A 23667-nucleotide genomic window follows, 5' to 3' on the forward strand; every position below is an offset into this window, starting at 1 on the left:
TCACACTCCGGGGACTGTTGTGGGGTAGGGAGAGGGGGGAGGGACAGCATAAGGAGATATACCTAATGCTAAATGAGGAGTTAATGGGTGTGGCTCACCAACATGGCACATGGATACATATGTAACAAACCTGCACATTGTGCACATGTACCCTAAAACTTAAAGTATAATAATAATAAAATAAAATATAGCAAAAAAAAAAGACACATAAACCAATGAAACAGAATAAAGATCACAGATATAAACCCACACATTTGTAGCCAAAACATTTTCAACAAAGGCTCCAAGTTCATACATTGGGAAAAAGACTATCTCTTCAATAAATGATGCTGGAAAAACTGGATAGCCATATGCAGAAGAATGAAACTAGAGCCTTATATCTCACCATATACAAACATCAACTCGAAATAGATTAAAGACTTAAATGTAAAGCTCAAAACAATGAAACTACAAGAAGAAAATATCAGAGAACTGCTTCAGGACACTGATTCTGGACAAAGACTTTTGTGTAAGACCTCAAAAGCACAGACAACAAAAGCAAAAATGGACAAATGATGTGACATCAAGCTAAAAAGCTTCTGCAAACAAAGGAAACAATTAGCAAAGTGTAAAGGCAACCTACAGAATGGGAGAAAATATTTGTAAAGTATCCATCTGACAAGGGTCTAATAGCCTGAATATACAAGAAACTCAAATAAATACAATAGCAAGAAACCCACATAATCCAATTAAAACATAGGCAAAAGATCTGACTCGATATTTCTCAAAAATAAAAGACCTATGAATGGGCAACAGTTATACAAATATATGCTGAACATCATGAATCATCAAAAAAATGCAAATCAAACCCACAATGAGATATCATCTTACCCCAGTTAAAATAGCTACTATCAAAAAGACAGAAAATAACAGACGCTGGCAGGGATGTGGATAAAAGGGAAAACCCACACTCTGTTAGGTGGGAATGTAAATTAGTAGAGACACTGTGGAGAACACTATGGAGTTTCCTCAAATAACTAAAAAATATAACTACAATATGACCCAGCAATTCCAATGCAGAGTGTATATCTAAAATACAGAAAATCAGTATACCGAAGAGATATGTGCACTCCCATGTTTATTGCAGACTTATTCACAATAGCTAAGATAGGGAATCAACCTAAGTGTTCATCAATGGATGAAAAGATAAAGAAATGTGCCATATATACAAAATGGAATATTATTTGGCCATTACAAAGAAAAAATCCTATCATTTGAAGCAACATGGATGGAACTGGAGGACATTATATTAAGTGAAATAAGCCAGACACAGAAAGACAAATATATGTTCTCACTCATATGTGGGAGCTAAAAATAAAATGAACTCATTGAGGTAGAAAGTAGAGTAGTGAGTTACCCAGATGCTGGGAAGGGTAAAGGGGAGGGGAAGATAATTAGAGGTTGTTTAGTGTGTACAAATGGAGGGAAGGGATAAGTTCTAGTGTGCAATAGCACACTAAGGGAACTGTAGTTAACAATAACTTATATATTTCAAAATAGCTAGAAGACAGGCTTTGGAATATTCCTAACACAAAGAGATGATTGTTGAAGTGATGGCTATCTCAATTACCCTGATTTGGTTATTACACATTGTATGCATGTATCCAATTATCACAAGTAACTCATGAATATTAACAACTATTGTGTATTAATAAAAAAGCAAAAAAAAATTACATCGAGTAGTGTGCGAAGCCTTCTCCCAGACCCTATTTCCAGGGAAACAGAAGACGGAGGCTATGTGAGAAATCCATATGTTTTCAGGAAGAACTCTATCTTTGTGGCAATGGAAAAGTAAGCTTTTGAGCTGTGTGGTCATTAATGGCACCTGGTCCTCACCGCCAACAGGACCCTCTTGCAGATACCTGGGCAGGAATATCCAATTCATTCCAGATGAGTAACAACCATGGTAACAAAAATTCAGCACAACATTTGTGCAGGAAATAAAAAGAGGTTGTGAGTTGCATAATTATTAACGAGTGAAAAGCCCATGCCAAAAAGTTGGTCTCATTGAACAGATGATAATAGTGAACATACTTTTTGTCATCAATTTAAATATATTTAAACAATTTAAACAAGGCAAGCCCCTCTATAAGAAACACCACACAGCACAATCATTAGAATTGAGTTAATGAGATGGTAAAGTAGCAGAAAGACATGAAATGGGAATTGGAAGAACTTCGAAAAAATATATGAAAAAAACTAGCCATCAGACAAAGGAGAATAAAATTGGAAGAAACACAGGCCAAATTGATACTGCACAAAATACAGTAAGGGATGTAGAAAATAGGTGCAAGAAATGCAACTAAAGGAAACAGGAATAGAGTTTTTTAAAATGTAAAAATCTATTGATTAGAAACACAAGGAAAAGAAATGCAGGCAATTAAACTCCCTGAAAAAGAAAAACTAAATATTTCTAAATTTGCAAAGCTAGAATACATCAAGAGTCTCCATTAAGAAAAATTAAAATCTACACATCCAAAGGACTTGTCTTGTCATCATAGAAAATTGTCCTAGAATGTTCAACAATGAAACATACTCTTATAAAATTTATTGAGTTTTCAAGCTGCTAGCAGCTTGTCAAAATTACTAAGTTATATAAAAGGGAGAAAATATCAGTGTGGCCTCAGATTTCTCCATAATAACATTTAAGACCAAAGACAATTTTTACAGGATACTTAAGGAAGGAATGAACCAACGGTTTTATATTCAGCTAAGATGTCCTTCAAATATAAATGCTACAAAGAGTTTTACGTATGTAGGAATTCAGGTTACATTATCTTATGAGAGCTTCTTAAGGAAATTACTAGATGGCAAACTTCATCCCGCCAAATGATGACTGGTAAATTACAGTGAAAGGGCTAATGGTAAGCAATGAGTACATTTTCCCGTAAAAGCAAGACTAAAACAAAAATAGGAATTAAGGTTACAAGACAGATTGGAAATGCTACTATTCCCTGAAATGCAGAAATGATATGAAAAACAAATGGAAGGATAATGGGGAATGAGTCAGACAGGAAGAAAAAGTTGGTGCATGCCAAACTCAAATACTATTTTTTAAAATATTGGCAAATGTAGAATATTAGTATAAGTGTCTTTAACAGTACAAAAGGCAACAAAAAGTAAGATAAACAATACCAACTAAAATTGCATGATGGACAAGAGAAAATATATGATGAAATAAGAGAATATATTTTAAGTTTTTATTGCTTGTGATAAAAAAAAACAAGGGTTTATATTACTTATATAATGTTATAATTATAAGGTAACCACTACAATAATAATAAAACATTACTAAGTATTAGCTTAAAAGAAAAATTATAAGCATAAGAAACACAAGATAGAGGCAAGACTATATATATATTTATAATTGCATTTTATACTATCAAAGAATTAATGCCACATATGTAAGAAGCTATATAATGCATATAAGAGACACACCTGAAACAAAATGCCTCAGAAAAAAATTTAAATGAAAGGATGGGCCTAAAGGCATATCAAGCAAATAGAAACACCAAAAGGCGAAAAAAAAAAAAAAAAAGAAGAAGAGGAAGAGAGGGTGAAGAAAAGAGAAAAAAAGCAGAGTTCACCATTTCAATATCAAACAAGGTAGAGTTATATCCACAAAGCATTAAAAGACACAATTATTCATAGTAATGCACACAGTAACAAAGCACAAATATTCAAAAGCCAAACTCCACAGGAAAAAGAGAGAAGGACAACCAAGTAATAAGGGACTATAATTTACCTACCCCAGTCTAAGACAGATGAAGAGAATATAAATTAAGGATAGAAAAATCCTAAATAACAAAAATAACGCAGATCAAATTCTCTGCCCTAAAATAGGGAATTAGAAATTCTTTTCAAGTGTCCACAAATCATTCACAAAAGTGGGTTATATATTACTTGATACCAAAACAGAAATAATAAGAATCATATTTTGACTGCAATTCAGAAATTAAGATTTAGCAACAGAATCTGGCAATTTAGTATATAGTGCAATTTTTGTATTTTGTCCCTCTGATATGTAAAAACATACTATTACAAAGTAGATTTAATTTGTATGTTTCTTATTACAAGTAAGCTGTGTAAACATAGTTTTTCATATGTTTAAAATTCTTGAGAATTTTCACCTGGAAATTAAAAGAAGCTTTATTTAAACAGCTCTTGGGTCAAAGAGAAAATAGAAAACTGTACTGCATGCATCTAGAAAACAATAAATTGTTAGCTACATATGAGATCTATGGGACATAAGGTGGGAGTTGAAAGAAAAGTCATTACCTTAGGTACCTACATATTATATTTAACTACAAATATTTAAGAAAAAAACAAAAATCATGAATTAAACTTTAGTCTCAGATTATAAAAGAATATATTGAAGATACAGAAAAGTAAGGAAGTAATAAAAATAAAAGCAGAAATAAGTTAGATGAGACAAAAAAGAGAATTGACGAAGTCCAAATATGGTTCTTTGAGAAAATAGAAGTCAAATAAGAAAAGAATGAAATAACTTGCACATCATGAACTTTTAAAATAGGGAAAAAGACAGCATGTTAAAAGAGGAGTAACCACACCAAGAGAGGAGTGAAGGAGGATGAGTAGGGAGAAAGGGAGAGGAGAAAATTATTTCATTTTTTGACTTTAATTTCTCTCTTCTGGGATCTTAATAATTGGAAATGGTTCATATTAAAGTTGAAGCATTATGTATTATGTATCACCAACAACAACTGCACTGAGTACCAAGTTTTAAAGAGGTGCTGTGATTCTCGTCCCGTGCAGTCTCCACTAGCGCAGGGTCACAGCAGAGCAGATTTAAGTCATTCGTACTTTTCTTGTCTTTTTTTTTTTTTTTTCCAAACAGGGTCTCACTCTGTTGCCCAGGCTGGAGTACAGTGGCATGATCTGGGCTCACTGTAGCCTCAGCCTCCTGGGCTCAAGCAATTCTCCCCTCTCAGCCTCCCAGTTAGCTGGGACTACGGAGCACACCACAACGCCCAGCTAATTTTGTTTATTTTCTGTAGAGATGGGGTCTTGCTATGCTGTCCAGACTGGTTGTCTCATCTTAATACGGTCATAACAATCCCTGTTCTCCAAGCTTCCTCAAGGCAGGACTACATCTTTCCCTACTACATATGTCATGCCATTACAGTGCATGACATGTAGTAAGTGCTCCGTAAATAGTTCCCAAATGAGTATGTAGCACAAAAACTTTCAGGCTAACTCTTGGCAAGACATTGCAATTTCTAATTTGTAAAACATGCATCACAAGGACAAAGAATGAGGGACTCATCCCAAAACAAAACATAAATAAACAAATAAGTGTCGTTTTGTAACAGGATATTAAGTGTGAATTATTTTCTCTATTTTCTTCACTCTTGAATATCACTTGTTTATAGAAATAAAAATAAAAAACATACACACAAAGGTCAGGGATGTCTCAGTAACCTCAGAAACAGGATTTTCCTCTTATCAAGAGAGCATGAATCAAACTAAGAATCCAGAATATTCTCTGTATGTTTCCCCTTCTCTGGAACCCAAATCAAAGAACTATCTATAAATTGTACCATTAGGAAATTAAACTCTCTCATGTCCTTTGTAGGGACATGGATGAAGCTGGAAACCATCATTCTGAGCAAACTATCGCATGGACAGGAAACCAAACACTGCATGTTCTCACTCACAGGTGGGAATGGAACAATGAGAACACTTGGACATAGAGTGGGGAACATCACACCCTGGGGCCTGTCATGGGGTGGGGGAGTGGGGAGGGATAGCATTAGGAGAAATACCTAATGTAAATAATGAGTTAATGGGTGCAGCACACCAACATGGCACAAGTATACATATGTAACAAACCTGCACGTTGTGCACATGTACCCTAGAACTTAAAGTATAATTAAAAATAAAATAAAATAAAGTTAAAAAAAAAGGAAATTAAACTCTCTTACTTCTTTAAGCCTTTCTAAAGGGATACTCTGATCTTCATAAACACTAATTGTCGCGATTGCTTTTTCTGCAGGTGGACTTTTTGGTTTCCATTTTAGTAAGCCTTGCTCCTGGTATTTGATCTGTTACTTGCCTCTGTCAGCACAATCAGTGAGTGCAATGACAGAAAAGTCATGGGCGTGTTGGACCAAAGTCCTACTATAGAAAGAACCACCCTGAGAAATCAGCTGGTTTTTGTTGTTGTTGTTGTTTGTTTTTTGTTCTGTTTTGTTTTGTTTTGTTTTCTCAGGATGTAGGACTTTGAGGCAACTGCAGGGCGGTGGCAAATTTCCAGCCACCACCTCTCACGTCAGCCCGGCCTCTGCCCTTCCCTCCTCCTGCCCCTCTTCACCGGCCTGCATCACCACTACTGCCCAGGACCAGTCCTCACCAACCATGGAGAGACAGGACATAGCTGGGGGCAACTGCTGAAGAGAAGGACCAGTGCATTTGGCCTCCACTTTCTCTCTCTCTCCCTTTATCCTCCCTTTCCTTTTCATGAAACCAGAGGCACAGACTCATGTTGCCCCTGTCACTTGCTAGCCCTGTCTCCCGCTGCCTTCTGCACAACACAGCCAGCTGAAGTCTGACGTGATTTGTGAATTGGAGGCGAGTGGAGGTCAGGGAAGGTGAAGTAAGGGGCATTTAAGACTCTAGTGTTCCTGACTCAGCCACTGCCAGAGCCACGCATGAAAGTAAGTGTACCTCCCTAACCACAAACAAAGGGGAACGTTGGCTCTCATTCATTTTATTGTTCCTAGTTTTTGTAACTCCCTTGGGAAAGCCAGGGAGAAGGGAAGATGCTCGCGTGCATCCTCACCTCTCTGAATCTAACACCATCCAAGAACATCAGACCTGTATTGACCTTCTGCATCAGTAGGTGGAAGAACTTTCTCAGATTTGAAGCTGCCCAAGAATGGAGTGGGCTGCCACTCAGAGCATCCCACCCATTCACAGTGCCTGGCGTTGCCCCTCACAAGTCTCAAGGTCTCCTCAAGCAGGATACTTTACTGCGCACTACAAGCCAATGTTCTGGGCAGGCAGCAGTTAATATCCCGTACGAGGTAAGGAGACTGACACCCAAAGCTGGCGCAAAACTGGCCCAAGGTCCTGTGAACCAGCAAGTGTCAAAGCTGGCACCCAAATGCAGTTTTTTCATCCCAGTTCTGTCATCATGCCAAGTCTGAGACTCTAAAGGGATCCAGGAAGCTCGAAAGAGATCAGATAAACTTAGAAGGTGAGATGCACTGTCAAGATCCAATATGTCTAAAGAAGGAGATTTTGAGACCTTAATTCGGACTCCCAGGTCATAAAAATTCTACCAAGAAATTCTCCTATATTTTACTAGGTAGAGGAAAGCATGAAACCAATTGTGAGCAACCCAGTGCTGTCACTTTTGAAGTATCTGTATCTCCCTTTTCGCCCCTTATTAGTTATGAATGTCCGCTAACTACTGCATTAAGCAGTGAGTTGCTTGACCTCAAGAACTGCATAGTGCTCATCTCTGCATCCATCCCAGCATAGAATGTGTGTCATACAGTGAATATGAAAACAAAATGTTTCTACATAGATGAATAGAGGAATAACTATATGAGTGGATGATGAAGGCCCTTGAAATAATTTATCAGAGGCAGAGCAAACAGTGGATCTAAATGAGGGTGTTTTGGAATTTGGCTAGGACTATTCTTCATTGCACAGTACAGTGTCATTTATTACACAACAATTGTCACCTCTGGCCCTTAGGCGCTAAACATACACTGGTCCCCATTGTTACCATCAAAACACCCCACACACTTCCAAACTCCCACCAACCAAGGTTAAGAACTACTGCTCAAATCCGAGCTCTGGCTAGGATATAAGAAAACATGCCAGGCAGGCATTTTCTTTTCTTTTCTTTTCTTTTTTTTTTTTTTGAGATGGAGTTTGCTCTTGTCACCCAGGCTGGAGTGCAATGGCGCAATCTCAGCTCACTACAACTTTGCCTCCTGGGTTCAAGCAATTCTCCTGCCTCAGCCTCCCGAGTAGCTGGGATTACAGACGCATGCCACCATGCCCAGCTAATTTTTGCGTTTTTAGTAGAAACTGGGTTTCACCATGTTGGCCAGGCTGGTCTCGAATTCCTGACCTCGTGATCTGCCCCCCTCGTCCTCCCAAAGTGCTGGAATTACAGGCATGAGCCACCACACCCGGCCGAAAACATACCAGACTTTCAAATACAATGGAGTGAAATGGCAGCCAAGTGACCAAGGCTCCTGCACAAAGTGCTTAAAAGTAGCAAGTGGCAATTAATAGTTTATTTGGGGAGTGAGGGGTATTAAGATGCTGTGAGATGTTGGGGGAAATAACTTACCCTATCAGAGTCTCAATTTCTTCTGCTGTACTTTTAAGGTTTTTAGAGGATAAATGAGATGATTTCTTTAATGTGATACAATTTTAAGAGATTACTTTGCTGCTGTTGAGGGAAAGAACATAGACAAATTGGAGAAACAATTTGCCGAGGTTTTAATGAGAAACCATCCTCCTCTGCCCAGCAAGAAGATAAGTTTATAAGAGTTGTGTGGGGCTTGAGAAAGTGAAGAATTGTAAAATTTAATGAGGATTTTTCTTCTCCTCCCACTACAGTTGGTATTACCAACAAATTACCTGCGTTGGTGGGACAAGACAGAGCCTGTGGGCAACGGAGGGGGCTTCCAGCAGCTCTGAGCGCTGAGGGTCATTAGGAATGGGAATTTCTGCTGAGAACAATGACTATTGACTAAATAGAAGAGAGAGGTGTTTAATAAAGTTACCTGAAGTAGAGCCCAAGGAAGAGAAACAATCAAAATAAATAAAATGAGAGGTCCTCTCACTGGTCTGTTGTGGATCAAGCTGATTTTTTTTTAAGCAGAAATTCAACATTTCAAGCATGAGTGGCTGTCAACCCTTCACTCTCCACTTCGCCCAAGACACATCAAAGTCCAGATGCAATGCCTCGCGGGAGCCATCATTCAGCCTGACCCAGCACGCTCCATTTCTCCTTCTCTTGAACCCACCCCAGGGTGGTGGGAATTGAAGCAGCCAAAAAGCAATAGAGGAAATGACAGGTGCCCTTTCAAATAAATATTCTTTGTGCATATAAAACAATTCCAGAATATTGTTGTGGTTTTTGTTTTCTGAAAACCTGTTTAATAAGTTGGCTTATTCTTTGAAGCAATACGTTAACATTTGAATTCCTTTATATTCGTGAAGTACACACTATAGTCCCAATCATAAAATTATTCTATGATAACTGCCTATGAATCATGGGGTTGATAGGAACATGAAATTTCAAAAACTGCTGCTGCCTATCCAACTCTACAGTCTCCAGCAACATTTTCCAATGCATACCTTTCAGGACATTAATTCCATGAGCTGCTGGTAGATACTACATGAAAAATAAAAAGAGGAGAGAGAGAGATCTGTGTGCAAGAAAAGTGGAAAATTTTTAGTTAAATAGAGTTAAACAGGTTTTGTTACCACAGATGAATTGCCATGTTCCCACCTATAGTAGGTCTCTCCACTTGTTGAGGTCTCTTCCCCTTGACTAATTTAGGACACAGCTGTTCCCCCCACTTATACACTACCAATATTCCCATCTTACTGGACTATTCCCCAGGTAGCATCTTATATTTAAAAAAAAAAAAAAAACTTCTTCCCAAAGAAGAAGTCACTGCCCATTTCTTCCCATTGAGAGCTGTCTGAGTTCACTCTCCAATTCTACCCCTCTAAGTCTCCCTTCTGTCCACTCTAATTTGGCTGTCATTCTCACCACATCATGGAAGCTGCTCTCTATGAAGTCCTGGATGGTGTAAATCCAGTGGTCCATTACCTGTCTTTACCTTATTTCACCCATGAGCCACATATGACACACTTGATCACTCCCCTTCCCGGAGTCTTTTGCTCAGCTTGGCCTCCAGGATTCCACACTCTGTAGGTTTTCCTCCTGCCTCAGTGATACTTTCTCAATCTCCTCTTCTCATTTACCTCTTCATGGGAGGGGCCCCACACTTGGTCTCGGCCCTCTCTATTTTTCTACCTATACTCCTTCCCATGGTAATATCTTAGAGTTCTAAATGCCATCAAAATGGGGGAGACTCCTAAATTAATAGATCCATACATTGTCCCAGCCTCCTGAACAAATCTGCCTACTAGACATGTCCAAAGCTGAGTTTCTATCCTTATCCTCCAAACCTCTACCCACAGTTTTTCTATCATAGTTAGAGATAATTCCAGCAATCCAGTTACTTGGACCAAAATAGGGGAATCTTCCTTGATGTCTCTCTATCACACCCTTATCAAATCTTTTGGCAATTCTGTTGCCTCTACTTCCTGAATGCAACCAAGAATCTGACCACTTTTTACCAGCTTCTCTGCTACCACACTGGACCAAGCCACCATCATCTCTCACCTGGGTTATTACAACAGCCTTCTAAATGATTTCTCTGTCCCACACATACCACTACAAGCTCTTTTCCACCCAACAGCGTGAGCAAGACTTTTACAGTATAAGTCAGATGATGACATCACTCCTGCTTGAAACTCTCCAGCAGCCTTTTAATACCACTCCAATCACCTGCAACCATACAATCTGTGATCAGCTCTTTGACTTCATCTCCCACCCTCTCGCCCTTGTGCACTCCGCTCTAGTGACTCTTCACACATACCCTAGGCCACTTCTACCACAGGGCCTTTGCATGGGGGGTTCCTCTGCCCTAGAACACACTTCCCCTTGTGCTTCTGCATCCCGTCAAGTCTTTGTTAAAATGGTACCTTCCTGATAGGGTCTACTCCATCCACATTAACAATTCCATCTTCCCTTCCTAGAGTCCCTGACCCTGCTCATCCTATTTCCCAGCTCCATGGCACTTCCTGCTTCCTATCATTCAATGCAATTGTCTTCTTAATTGTATTTGTGGCACCTCTGCTTCCCTGGACTGGAAGACTCACAAGAGCAGGGATTTTTACCTATTTTCTTTACTGATTCACCTATTTTCTTTACTGATTTACTTATTTTCTTTACTTATTCAGTCTAAAGACTGACAAATAGTACATAAATGTCATTGAATAAATTCATAAATTAATGAATATGTAGCTCATTTAGTAAGCAGGAGGAAACTGCTAAAAAAATTTTAACAAACGTTGTCTACGGTACAAACTGTGCTTTAGGATTTTTACTTAAGTGACTGAGTTCTTTCGAGATCTCAGACTGTGTTTCAATCACTGCAGGTACTCTAAACCCTCAAGAAAGGGAGACTTTGAAACCAGAGATAAAAGATGGATATAGCACAATGAGAAATCTCAAAGATTTAAATATTTCAGAGAATTAAAATACTTCTTCATCTTTCTCAAAGAAATAAAGCAATACTTCTGAAGAGTTATGTTGCTGTATCCCAGTAGTAGAATAAGAGAGGTAATTCCATGAGATCAGAATCATACCTGGGTATTCCACTCATTCCAACGTTTTAGGCTGGAATGTTTCTCATACATCAGAATTTATCTTCAAGGGGTGAAAAAGATATGTCTCCATCCATGTCCCTCAATTCCTCCTTTCCAGCTCTCTTGCAATATCTGTTAGCCATACACTATGATCAGTAGGAATTGAAAACTGATTATTCAGGCCATTTCTGGATTTCCATCAATACATTTGTAGGAGTGTATGCTGTTCTTCCCATTGTGCCTTCTTGGGAAATATCCTATGTCAGAGTGGACAAAGTAAACCCCCAGTCTCCTCCTGTGAACCGGAGCAGAGGGAATTGTCATGTTCCCATCCACATAAGCACAACCCCCCTCTTTCATGGGTGGAGATCATAGCATACATTGGAGCTAGAAGGAGACTGTGAGAATGCAATAGATTTCAGATTTGCCTTTAGAAAATGAGCATAATAAAACATCGGCTTCTCCCAGTATCTAACACAGATCACTAATTCTCAGAGCTCTCAGGTGTTTGCGCTGGGTATGAAGCGTTTGTGCATGACAACGAGCCAACAACATCACTTTTCTTGGGTTCTGCTCCTGCTGCTATCACCTCCAAGAAAAATGCTTTAGGAACAGAAAATCGCGGGTTGAAAATGTTCATAGCCAAAAATATCATCACTTTGAAAAGAAAGAAAAGCTATCATTTTACAAAGAAAGAAGTTAAGAGGCTTACTAACAGTCTGCCTAACAAGACAGCCCCTGAGAGAAAATGTCACCTTAGTCTCTTTCTTCCTGACCTTTTGTTCGCTGCACCACACTAGGCTATCCCGAGATAAGTTCAATCAGGTGGTCTTCAGCCTTTTATCCTCCCACTGTGGGAAAGTTCTTCCTGTACCACCAGCATTTTCATAAAAAATGTGTGGATGTGCTATTATGTATGCAGCATATCACTAGACAGGAAGGAAGGGTCAAGACATCAAGTCACCTATCCTCATATGTGTGTCGCCCAGTCACCTGGAGAGGCAGTCCTGACTTCTGCTTGGTGGTCCATGGCTCTGCCCCAGTCAGGGGTGGGGGGTGCCATGAGTTGTTACTGGCAGTGTTTCGATGAAGGATGAGTACTTGTCCCTGTTCTCATAACTAAGAGAACATGCAAACCTGTCCCTTTAGTAGCCTTGTGTTCAGCCACTTACTTCCTAGTGTGCTTTTGGGAGAGGGTAAGAAGGTGGTACCTTTCTGAGGCCCTGCATCAGAGCCAGCATGCAGGGATTGCAAATGAATGACCTACATTATCCACAGCCAGGCCAGCTGTGGGAACAGGATGCTTATGAGAACAGTATGCACCATGAGGAAAGTAAGAAATCCAGGCTGAGCCCCACAGCCCACAGCAATACAGCTCACCCCTCTTTGGTGAGCTTTGAAGTCCTTTCATTGTCTGACCCTGCCAAGGTATCCAAGCTCACCCTCAGGTTCACTGAGCCCCAGTCCAACCACAGTCTCCAGTCCTCTCTGCAAACATCCCCTGCGTGGCCTCCCTGATGGCTGTTTTAATGCCTCCATGATGTCCCCTCCAAGTCCTCTTTTCCAGCTGCTCCAGCCCTTCACTGAGCTTCCCCTCTCTTCCTGTAGATGTCACCAGCCAAATTACACAATCGAACTCCTAAATGTTCTTGTATTACTTCATGGGTACCCAAGCCATGATCAAGGCCTGTATGGAATCCCTCGCCACCCTGTCCAGTATACAGCCTATGTCTAAGGATTTGCACTGCCGAGAAAATAACCTCCCTCAGTTTCCCCAAGGTTAGATAAGTGGAGTCTTTTGTTGGACATGCACAGCCCTTGTGAATGTTATTCATCAAATTTATTTTATGTGTTTATACTATAGATGATGCCTGATGTCAAATTTAAAACTTCACTTGATTGTATTATCTCAACCATTATATTTTTTCTACCTGAAGAGTACAAGCATATAAAAAAAATGAACCTTACGAAATTAAAAAGTGGGGGGTGAATTTTTTAACAGTGCTTTTTGAAATAACCACAGAAAACCTCAGAGTTTTCTCTCCTCAGCTTGCTAAATGCAAGGCCCTTCTCACTGTTAGTGGCTCCAGCCCCAGGCTACTCACAGGTCGCTGGTATGGCAGGGGTAAGGGGCCGCCTGAGTCTGTGCTGCTGGTTCCAGAGCTTCCTGCCCAGTCTGCACCAAAATGATGGCTCTTTCGATCATGTCTTGCAGTGGGACAAAGACGTAGTTATATTTGAACCCATCAGCTGGTAGATTCTGAGGGTGGAACTTCCAAGAAGGGTTTTTTACCACATCTGTTCGCATGCTGTATAACACATTGGTCCGGATTGTATATGCGACACGGGGTGGCAGTTTGACAGACTCTGAACTGAGGTTCTTGTCAAATAAGGAATTGTTGAAAATGATACCTAGTGGCAGAAAAGGAAAAACAAAGCATTAGCACACTGTAGGGAGTGGCTCAAACCACGTCTACACTGGGTGAGACAGGAAAGTTGCAGGAGCCTGAGACTCACAGCCCTCCACTCCCGCAGACTAAAAGCCCGAGCCCCCAGGGACAAAGCTGACTTTCTGTCACACAGGCAATTGGTGGTAAGCCTAAACCAAGATCTCTTAATTCCCTGTCCAGTGCTGCTTTGTATTTTTCATAAAAGCAAACTGTGGTATAATCAACCACAATAACAAAGAAATTATTTGTTAGATGTTTTTTGCAGGGATTTTTTTCTCTTGATGGCAGATGTTAACTCAATGTGCAGAATCCATCTCTTTGGGGTTACTTATCATTCATAACTTAAATACATGGATTCTATTTTATGCCACATGGATTCTTTGAATTGCATGTATAAAGCCTATTACAGCTAAATCATGTCCCCTACTAAATTCATATGTTGAAGTCCTAACCCCCAGTGCCTCAGAATGTGACTATATTTGGAGATAACATTTAAAGAGTAATCAAGTTAAAATGAGGGCCATTAGGGTGCGCCCTAACTCAATATGAAGGTGTCTTTATAAAAAGAGGGAAACTTAAACACAGAGAAATACATAGAGGGAAGATGAAGTGCAGAAACCCAGAGAGAAGATGGCCACCTACAAGCCAATGAAAGGGGCCTAGAGAAGATTCTCTCCTCACAGCCGGCAGGAAAAAACCAGTGGATGTCTCCATCCGGAATATCTAGCTTCCAGTGCTCTAAGACAATAAAATTCTCTTATTTTAGTCTGCAATACTTTGTTACAGCAACCTTAAAAAACTAATACAAAACCTCAATTAAAAATAATTCAATGTGTATTCCAAAAGAATATGAGAGCACCACCATATTTATCTTGAACGGGTGAACAATTAAATAATGGAGGAGAGTTGGCCATTGCCTGATCTCCACCCCAACCAGGATATCAAGATACTCTGATAAAAGGAAAGGTGATGCAGGAAATTACAGTATAACTTTAATCGGGAATAATATAACTTATGATGTGAGATTTAACCAGAACATGATGTCATAAAAGGGTAAAAGCAGATGCAGTAAATAGCACTGATCCTAGGATGGTAAAAACGTTATTAGTCACTATGGCATAAGGTACAACTTTTCATTAACCAAGGCAAATATTTCTGCTTCATTTTATGCTTTATCTAAGGCAAATAGTTCTGCTTTATTTTATGTTTTATCTGGAAAGGACTTCTTTTCTTTCTGAGCTATCATAAGACATCTTTAGGGAGAAACTCCCAAAATGACAACTTACAGAAGTTGGCACCTTGGTGAACATATTTTTTCATTGAGTACTTACTGGCCAAGAAGCTGTTCTGCTGCAAGAGTTCATGTGCTTTAGTCTCCAGTATGTTGACAGACTGCACAGCCTGGAAACGGTTCAGCGCCACGCAGGAAGAGAGATTGACCAAGATGCTGCCCAAGAAACGGAAGTGTCCAGCGCCTGCGTGGTTAAACATCTCATCCAGCAGCCCTCCTGAGGAAAGTGAACAGATTAGGACAGATCAACTTCTGTTTCCCCCCAGTGCTTACCACTCATATAGTGGAGATTGTGCAAATGATTTTGAAAATGAATATGAATTCTTCCACTAAAAAATTGCTCAAAAGAGTCAAATTTTGGTCATATGCGAAATTTGGCATTTACTTGCTGAGTGTAAACTCACCCCTTTTATACGCATGCTCTGTAACACTGATACTTACATGTACATGAAAAAAACAGTTAAAGCACAAAGGGCAATACAGCAGCCTAAGGAAACACAGTTGGAGACAACAGGATAAACAACAGAGGGAAAGTCTACATGTGATAGGAAAGACCCTCTCACAGAGAGCTCAGAGAAAAAAAAAAGTTTCAACCTGCAGTCAAGTAATTCTAAAAAAAACATGCCTTCCCTGAAGCAGTCATTTTGGGAAAGTCATTTTATTACATTAATTTTGCAAAAGCAATTATCAAGGAGCATGGACACTGAGGAAACCAAATCCTTGTATAGTCTTTGTCCTGGATCTGTGCATTCGAAACATAAATAGAGCAGCAGAGTAAAGTCGCAACACCTTGGTTATGAACGCTGACATCAAACATTTTCAGGGTAAAAGGCTGAGGATATCTCAGTATTTTCACTCTAGTTTCAGGAAGGAGCTGGAAAAACCAAATGATCTAGAGCAAGGCAGCATGGGAATGCCCAGAACATGACCTCAAGAGGGAAAGCAGCAGGAAAGATGCATGGTGACAGACAACAATCTATCCCTGGCCCTGTGTGCAGGCACTGCTTCCTGCTGGCCCTCCTGTATCTCACTGACCTCCTGAACACTCAAACTTTCCAAATGATGTGAGCTGCTCCCTATGCTCACTTCCACCCTCCATCGAAGCTTGGAGCCTACCTGCCATCCTGTGGGCATTTGTCCCCAGACATGGCATCATCAGTACCCACTGACGGCTGCCTCTGCCTCTCATGCTTGCTTCCCTCCTCTACTGGTTTCCCTGCTCCCAGATCCTCCTGGCTTCCAAGGTTTCTGGATTAAGTCTGGGCTTTGCTTGCTTGGCACCCTGCCCGTGTTTGAAAGGGATGTTGGGGCTCTGTAAAGGAGGGCCAGCCCTGAATAAGAAATTACATGAAGATCCATCTCCATCATCCTGAGGTCTGTAGAAAAATCAGTTGACATGTCCTGGCCTCAACTTCTTCCCTGGTAAGGAAAGATTAGTTTCCATCTGCCAACTTCAGATGGATGAGAACATGTAAGCTTCCAAACAACATCAAGAAGTGTCGGGCTCCTTCTGCCCTTCATCCCCTCAACCTACATAGCACAGTTTCTCAAAGAAAAGGCTGTTATTCGTTATGTTGTAACTGCTGTTATTATGTTCCAGTAACTTGAAGATCTCAGGCCAAGACATGAGTGTAAGGATTTGGGAAGGCTAGATTTCTGATAATTAAGCTTTTGCTAAATATCTGCAATAATAGTGAAGTGTCATTGTATGAGTGTCAGTCTTGTGCCTGGTACAATTCTGGGCACTTGTGTATTGTCTCACTGAATCCTTATATCCATAGGGAATTGCTAGTGGCATATTCATTTTAAAGTATAGGAATTAAGGCACAAAGAGTATAAGCAACCAGTAAGTTTCAAAACCGTGATTCAAACACATGCCATCTAGCTTTTGGATCCACCTTCTTACAAATACACCAGGCTGCATTTATATTGAGTGGAACCATATGAAACTTCTGCTTACTGTGTGTTAAAAATATTCAAACATCAGGAATTCCAGACAGCCCTGCCTAACACATAGTAGAAGAATTACGTGATTTGGAATTCAAAGAATTGGGTTTTTGATTCCACCAAATATTGTAGGGCCTTGAAAGAGCCAGTCTCTAAGCCTGAGATTTATCATCTGTACTTTAGAAAGAATGAAAACCTTGGTACTGTTTTCCAGAGAGAGATAAAAAATATAAAAAAGGCATAAAGCCATTTAGTAAAGATCAATTAACTATTGCCATCAGAGCTCACACACACATCTCATAGAAATCCTCCTGTAATTCCCAATTTGGTAGAGCCTGAAGGGCCTGGTTAAGTTAAGACCGTCAAACTGAATTCATAGAAGAATAAAACACGCTCATTGGAAAAATCAGTGAGAAGAAAATAGCTCAAGCCAGAGTTCTCAAATGGTGTCAATAGCAGAAACATGTAATTGCACAGCAGTTTTCATTTCTCATTTAGTTTTATACTCAATACTTTCTAAGGTTTAAGGCAGAAAAGGACTTTTGGCTGTTTGGATGACACAATCAAAGAGGAGCTAGAAGGATCCACAGCGTCGAGTTTTCTGCTTCAGAGTGTCATGAGTCCCCCGAGTCCCCCAACTGGGACACAGTGTCTCAGGGTTCCTTGGAAAAGTTCTGAGCTTCCGAGCCACTGTAAGGCACACCAGTGAGGCCTTTCCCTCGGCACTGACGTGGAAGGATTAGAGGGTGGCTAGCAGTCTGGTCCAGCCCACCTCACTCAACAAGAGGTCACGTGGCTTGGTTTAAAGAATTTATCTTGGCATGGTGCCCATTTGGCCTGGAGATAGGGACAGAGGATCTCCACCATCTACTGGGCCTTGTGGACTATGGGTCAGATGGAGTTGGGTGCCTGCTCACCACCCCTCAGTGGGCATCTGAGGCTGAATAATCCTCATCCTCTTTATGAAAGGGAAATGATAATCATCTACTCAATGGTCTTTTTCCAAAGATGAAGTAGAATAACGTGTAACATGCTTGACACTGTGTCTGGCACATAGAGAGCACTCAATAACTACTTCCTAGTATCACAGTTATTAATACACTATATAAAATTGTTTCCAGTAGAGGAGGAGACAAACTCCACTGCATTTATCTTACTCTAAGACTCCAGTATCATTTCAGGTAATACAGCACAATCAAAGCAATGTCCTGTGTGGCAGGGAAATTTCCAGATTTCCAGCCCCACCCCCACCCAACCCAACCAAAATGAAACATTCAGCACTCCGATTTATCTGCTGTGGGAACACAGAAGGCCAGGGCTGGACAGCTGGCCTGGACTGGCCGTTGCAGAGCCAGTGCTGACACTAGCAGTTCTTAACATTTCTTGTCTGTTTTCTCTATCTATTTCCTTCTCTAAGATGGCCCCACATCTCTGAACCAGCCCTTGGCTGGTGACTCCAGCATACTGTGCTGAGGGTGCCTTATTGCATTGCACTTCTCAAGCTACTCCACTCAGGGAGGAAGGTGGATACAAGGGTGTGCAAGAAGAAGACAGGATCTTGGACGAGCCTTGAGAAGGTGAAAATTCCGTGAAATAACTGATTTTTGTGTGTGAAAATGTTATATTGTACTAGTCTACTCATTTTTTTAGTATAAAATTATGTCTTATTTTCCCCAAAATGTTGCTGCAAAAGTGATTCCTTTGGACATTTCATCATGTTTGCTCCATGATTTTCCATGGGCCCTGGAACACTGCCTAGCACCTGCTAGAAGTATTGAGGTATCAGGTTCTGGAGAAAGCAGTGCTGTGAAACGCTACTGTAATGACTGGTATTTATGGGATGTGCAATGGCTGTGATGAAAACTCCCTTGAGGGTTCTTCTGATTTCTAAATAGAGTGGGTATGAGGCTAAAGTTGGATATTCTTGTGGGCAATTATAGCCCTGGGAGACATCAAAAAGCAAAACCCATGAAAGACATGGGCTGGGGTAACCTGGTTTGGAAACATAGAAGTGGCATTGACCCCTGCTGTCACTGCTGCAGGAGTGCAGGTCACTGGTGCTGCAAAGCTGACAAAGACATGGCTTTGCTCCCATGGCAACTGCACTATTTATCTTGTTTTATATTAGATAGTTATTTAATCTGAAAAAGTTTCACTTTCTTCATCTGTAACATAAAAAAGCAAAATTACCCATGAAATTATTGTGAAAAGTAAATGTAGTTGAAGTTTATATATACACTATAACCTGATTTACAGTAAGTGCTAACTATTATCATCTAACAGCTATAAGGAGAGAGCGAGCCTCCAACTAAATATCTTTAATTAACTTTTCTGCATGAAAGTAAGCAGAACAACTAGAAAATAGAAAAATAAAAAGTATATTGTGCATTGTGGGGGGCTTTTTTTTTAATGGAGAGGTGGAGATTGTTAAATTTTGCAGTGTAGGGCAAACTGGAGACATTTTTCTACTGCATCTGTATGTTGCTGATCATTTGTTATTTGGAATAGGCTGCACTATAAGCTTGCCTAGTAAGTGTGGTTAAACAATTTAACTGCATAAATGGCAGATGTTAAACACAGCGAAGAGTGACTTGGTCTCACTACAGTGTGACTTTCATTATCTTCCAGTAGCAGAATCGAAACTGCTTTGGAGAAGGCTTTATGCTTTCTTATCATGCATATAATTGGGAGACATAGGTACATCTTACAGCCATGCATCACTTAATCATGAGGATGCATTCTGGGAAATGCAGCATAAAAAGGCAGCATTAGGCAATTTCATCGTGTGTGAACAACACAGAGTGGACTTACACAATCCTAGATGGTACAGCCTACTGCACACCTAGCTGTATAGCATAGCCTATTGCTCCTAGGCTACAAACCTGCATAGAATGTTATTGTACTGAATACTGTAGGAAATTGTAACACGATGGTAAGCATTTGTTTATCCAAACATCTCTAAACATAGAAAAGGTATAATAAAAATATGATATGAAAGACTATATGGTAGTAAATGATACACTTGTATAGAGTACTCACCAATAAAGCTTGTAGGCTGGAAGTTGCTCTGATGAGGCAGTGAGCGGTGAGTGAATGTGAAGGCCTAGGACATTACCGTACACCACTCTATACTTTATAAACACTGTATACTTAAGCTACACTAAATTTATTTTTTAAATTTTTCTTCAAAAATAAATTAACCTTAGATTACTATAACTTCATACTTTATAAACTTTTTAATTTTTTAACTTTTTGACCCTTTTGTAATCATACTTAGCTTAAAATACAAAATACATTGTACAGCTGTACAAAAATATTTTCTTTATATCCTTATTCTATGAGCTAGCTTGTTTTTATTTTTAGAGTTTTTCTTTCTTTTTAAATTTTTTTGTTAAAAACTAACACACAAAACCACACATTAGCCTAGGCCTATACAGGGTCATTATCACTTTCTTCCACCTCCACCTCTTGTCCCACTGGAAGGAGGTCTTCAGGACACTAACACACGCAGAGCTGTCATCTCCTGTGCTAGCAATGGATTTTTCTGGATACCTCCTGAGGGACCTAATTGAGGTTGCTTTACACTTAACTCATAAATATATATATGAAGTACACTCCAAATTGAATTAAATACATACACCAATAACAGTAGTTTATTATGATGATCAAGTATTACATGCTGTACATAATTGTGTGTGCTAGACTTTTATATGACTGGCAGTGCAGTAGGTTTGTTTACACCAGAATCCCCACAAACAAGTGGGTAATGTGTTGTTCTACAATGTGATGACAGCTACGAAGTCACTAGGCAGTAGGAATTTTCAGCTCATTATGACCTTACAGGAACATCATCATGTATGCAGATCAATGTTGACTAAAACGTTATTATGTGGCATTAATTGCAACTTAGAAAAGCAGCTCCACACAAAAACTCTTAGGTCTTAGGACACTGGGCAGATCTCCCTCCTCTGGGAGGAAAGAAGCAGTATCTTTTTTGGGTAATAGTTCCTGCACAATGGACTAGATATAATAAAAATAAAATGTGGTCTAGTATTAACATGTTCCATCACCTTGGAGACCTTGAGTACGCTCCCCAATCCAAATGATGAGGACACTGCTATGAGAGAAAGATGGATTACGGAGGACAGGACACGAATGGGCGAAGCCTCTGGTGAGAGTCCTAGAATCACGGCTCTTATTGGGTTGCCTCATCTCATAATATAAAGTAAAAATGAGCCAAGAAAAACACATAGGGCCCATGGAACAAGAAGCGTGGTAAAGAAACACAGGCTACTTTAAGTCAGAAAGGGCAAAAACAATACTGAGGTTCACATATAGGTGGACATAAAACAACATAGTACAAAATTCTACAGTAATGTGGGGCCAAGTTCCAGATAATAATACAAGTTAATGATTGTTCCTCATTCAGTGTATATACCTTAGGACCCTAGACATGGCAGGCATCAGCCAAAACAAACCAGAGGATTTGACATTCCAATGTGTCTCCTCCTGAAATTTGTTTTGACGAAGTGACTCCATCTTATTGCTCTAAATAAGAGTTTCTCAACCCAGGCCCTACAGATACTTTGAGCCCATAATTCCTTGTTGTGGAGGGCTGTTCTGTGCAGTGTAGGATGTTTAGCAGTACCCCTGGCCTCTACCTGTTAGGTGGCAGTAGCTGTGACCAGCTGTGACAACCAAAAATATCTCCAGACATAACCATACATCCCTTGGAGGACAAAATCAATCTCAGTTGAGAACTACTGATGTGAACTGAGTCACAATAACTTCTACTCACCAAAACATTTTCAGTCTGGTTTTAATGCCTCACTCATAATGTCACCAAACATTTAAGCGAACCCTCCAACATGAAAGAGAGAACTCAAAATAAACAAACAGAAAACAGTAATAGTAATTTTAAAATAAACTAAAGTTAAAATAGTATTATTATTATAGAGAGGTAAAAATATCAAAGAAACGATGACAAGAAAACTCCCCTTAATTGAAGAGCCATCATCTTCAGATTGAAAGGCCATACTGAGGAAACCCCCACTTAGAGTAATGGAGGACAATGTGGGGCAGATGAAGTTTCCTTCCAAGAACAACCAGAAAATATGAATGGCCTTTAAAAAATCTATATAAAGACTTTAGTTTAAAAGTTTAAAAAAGTCTACACATTGCTCAGGTGATGGCTATGCTAAAATCTCAGAAAGCAGCACTAAAGAACTTATCCATGTAGCCAACCACCACCTGCTCCCCAAAACCCTATTGAAATTTAAAAAAAAAAAAAGAAAATCTATATAAAGACTTTAAAGAGCTACCAAGGCAGCAAAAGCTCAAAGATCAGAGATGCAAGAGAAAAGAGAACCTTGGGAAGCCTGGTATTTGGTCCTGCCAAAAACTGACAGGCTGAGTCTCCAGTGGTCCATGGGACTTTGAGCTCTGGATCTACATAGGCCCTAATCGATATCAGCTTTATTATAGGTGAGATCCCCACCCCACCCAAATAGGGCATCTATCCAGGAGTACAGGAAACTGGAAATTTCCCTACTAAGGCTGAAATCTACCTCCATCAATCCACTCCATCCCCAACCGGATTAGGAAAACTTGGCCCTGCCCTAGCTCTCTGCCATAAGCAGGAAAATAACGTTATCTAGAGGAATATAGCAGTATCAGGAGACTCAAATTTATTTCTACAATTTTCCATTTATAATGTCTGGTTTCAATTTTTTTAATCCTTAATATTCCTGGAGACAAGACAAGAAAAATAACCAAAAAAAACAAAGAGAGAAAAATAGACTAAAAAAATACCCACAAAAGACAAGTATTAAAGCTCACAAACATGCACTTCCAAAATGTGAGTATTGTGTCCAAAATTAGATGAAAATAGACTTTCACCAGAGAGCTAAAAACTATTTTAAAATAATAAAATTTAAATTTTAAGTGGAAAATGCAACAACTGAAATGAAGAACTTCATTGGTATGTTTAATAGCAGATTAGACACAGCTGAAGAGAGAATTTGTCGATTAAAAAACTAGCAAGAAAAGAAATCAGGAACTGAAGTATAAAGAGAAAATAGGTTGGATTATATAAAGCATTGAACACTGTGAAAAGTTTTCATCATGTTTAGATAGAGTTGCAGAGGAAAGCAGAGAGAGAGGTGGTCAGAAGCAATGCTTCAAAAGATAGTAGCCAAGACTTTCCCCAAATGTAAGATATTTGGCCACTGATTCAAGAAACGCTACAGAGCCAAAAGAGGATTCTCATAAGAAACCATACCTAAGTAAGTCACAGAAAAACTTCTGGAAAGAAATAAAGCAGTAAAGGAAGGGGGAGAGGCTGGAAGGAAGATAATTTAAATACAAACAAAGGAAAATATAAATGTCTCAAGCAAGTCCTCAATAGAAAATACAATACAGCCTTAAAGTATATAAAGCCTAAGTGGACAGAACCTCAAGGAGAAACAGGCAATCCCACAATCACAACGAGAAATGTAAACACAC

General features: G+C 39.6%; 1 protein-coding gene across 1 annotated transcript in view; it reads right to left on the reverse strand.

The window, feature by feature from the left end:
- The window catches only part of ABCA13 (ATP binding cassette subfamily A member 13), a 489071-nt gene that overhangs the window by 294539 nt on the left and 170865 nt on the right, over positions 1–23667 (reverse strand). The window contains exons 30-31 of the mRNA XM_030795834.1: positions 15257–15433; positions 13581–13887 (exon numbers count right to left, since the gene is read on the reverse strand). Of these exons, the coding sequence (XP_030651694.1) occupies positions 13581–13887; positions 15257–15433 (484 nt within the window). The remainder of the gene's footprint in view (positions 1–13580; positions 13888–15256; positions 15434–23667) is intronic.

Source organism: Nomascus leucogenys, chromosome 17 (genome assembly GCF_006542625.1).
Source record: "Nomascus leucogenys isolate Asia chromosome 17, Asia_NLE_v1, whole genome shotgun sequence".
In the NCBI taxonomy this organism is placed as follows: domain Eukaryota; kingdom Metazoa; phylum Chordata; class Mammalia; order Primates; family Hylobatidae; genus Nomascus; species Nomascus leucogenys.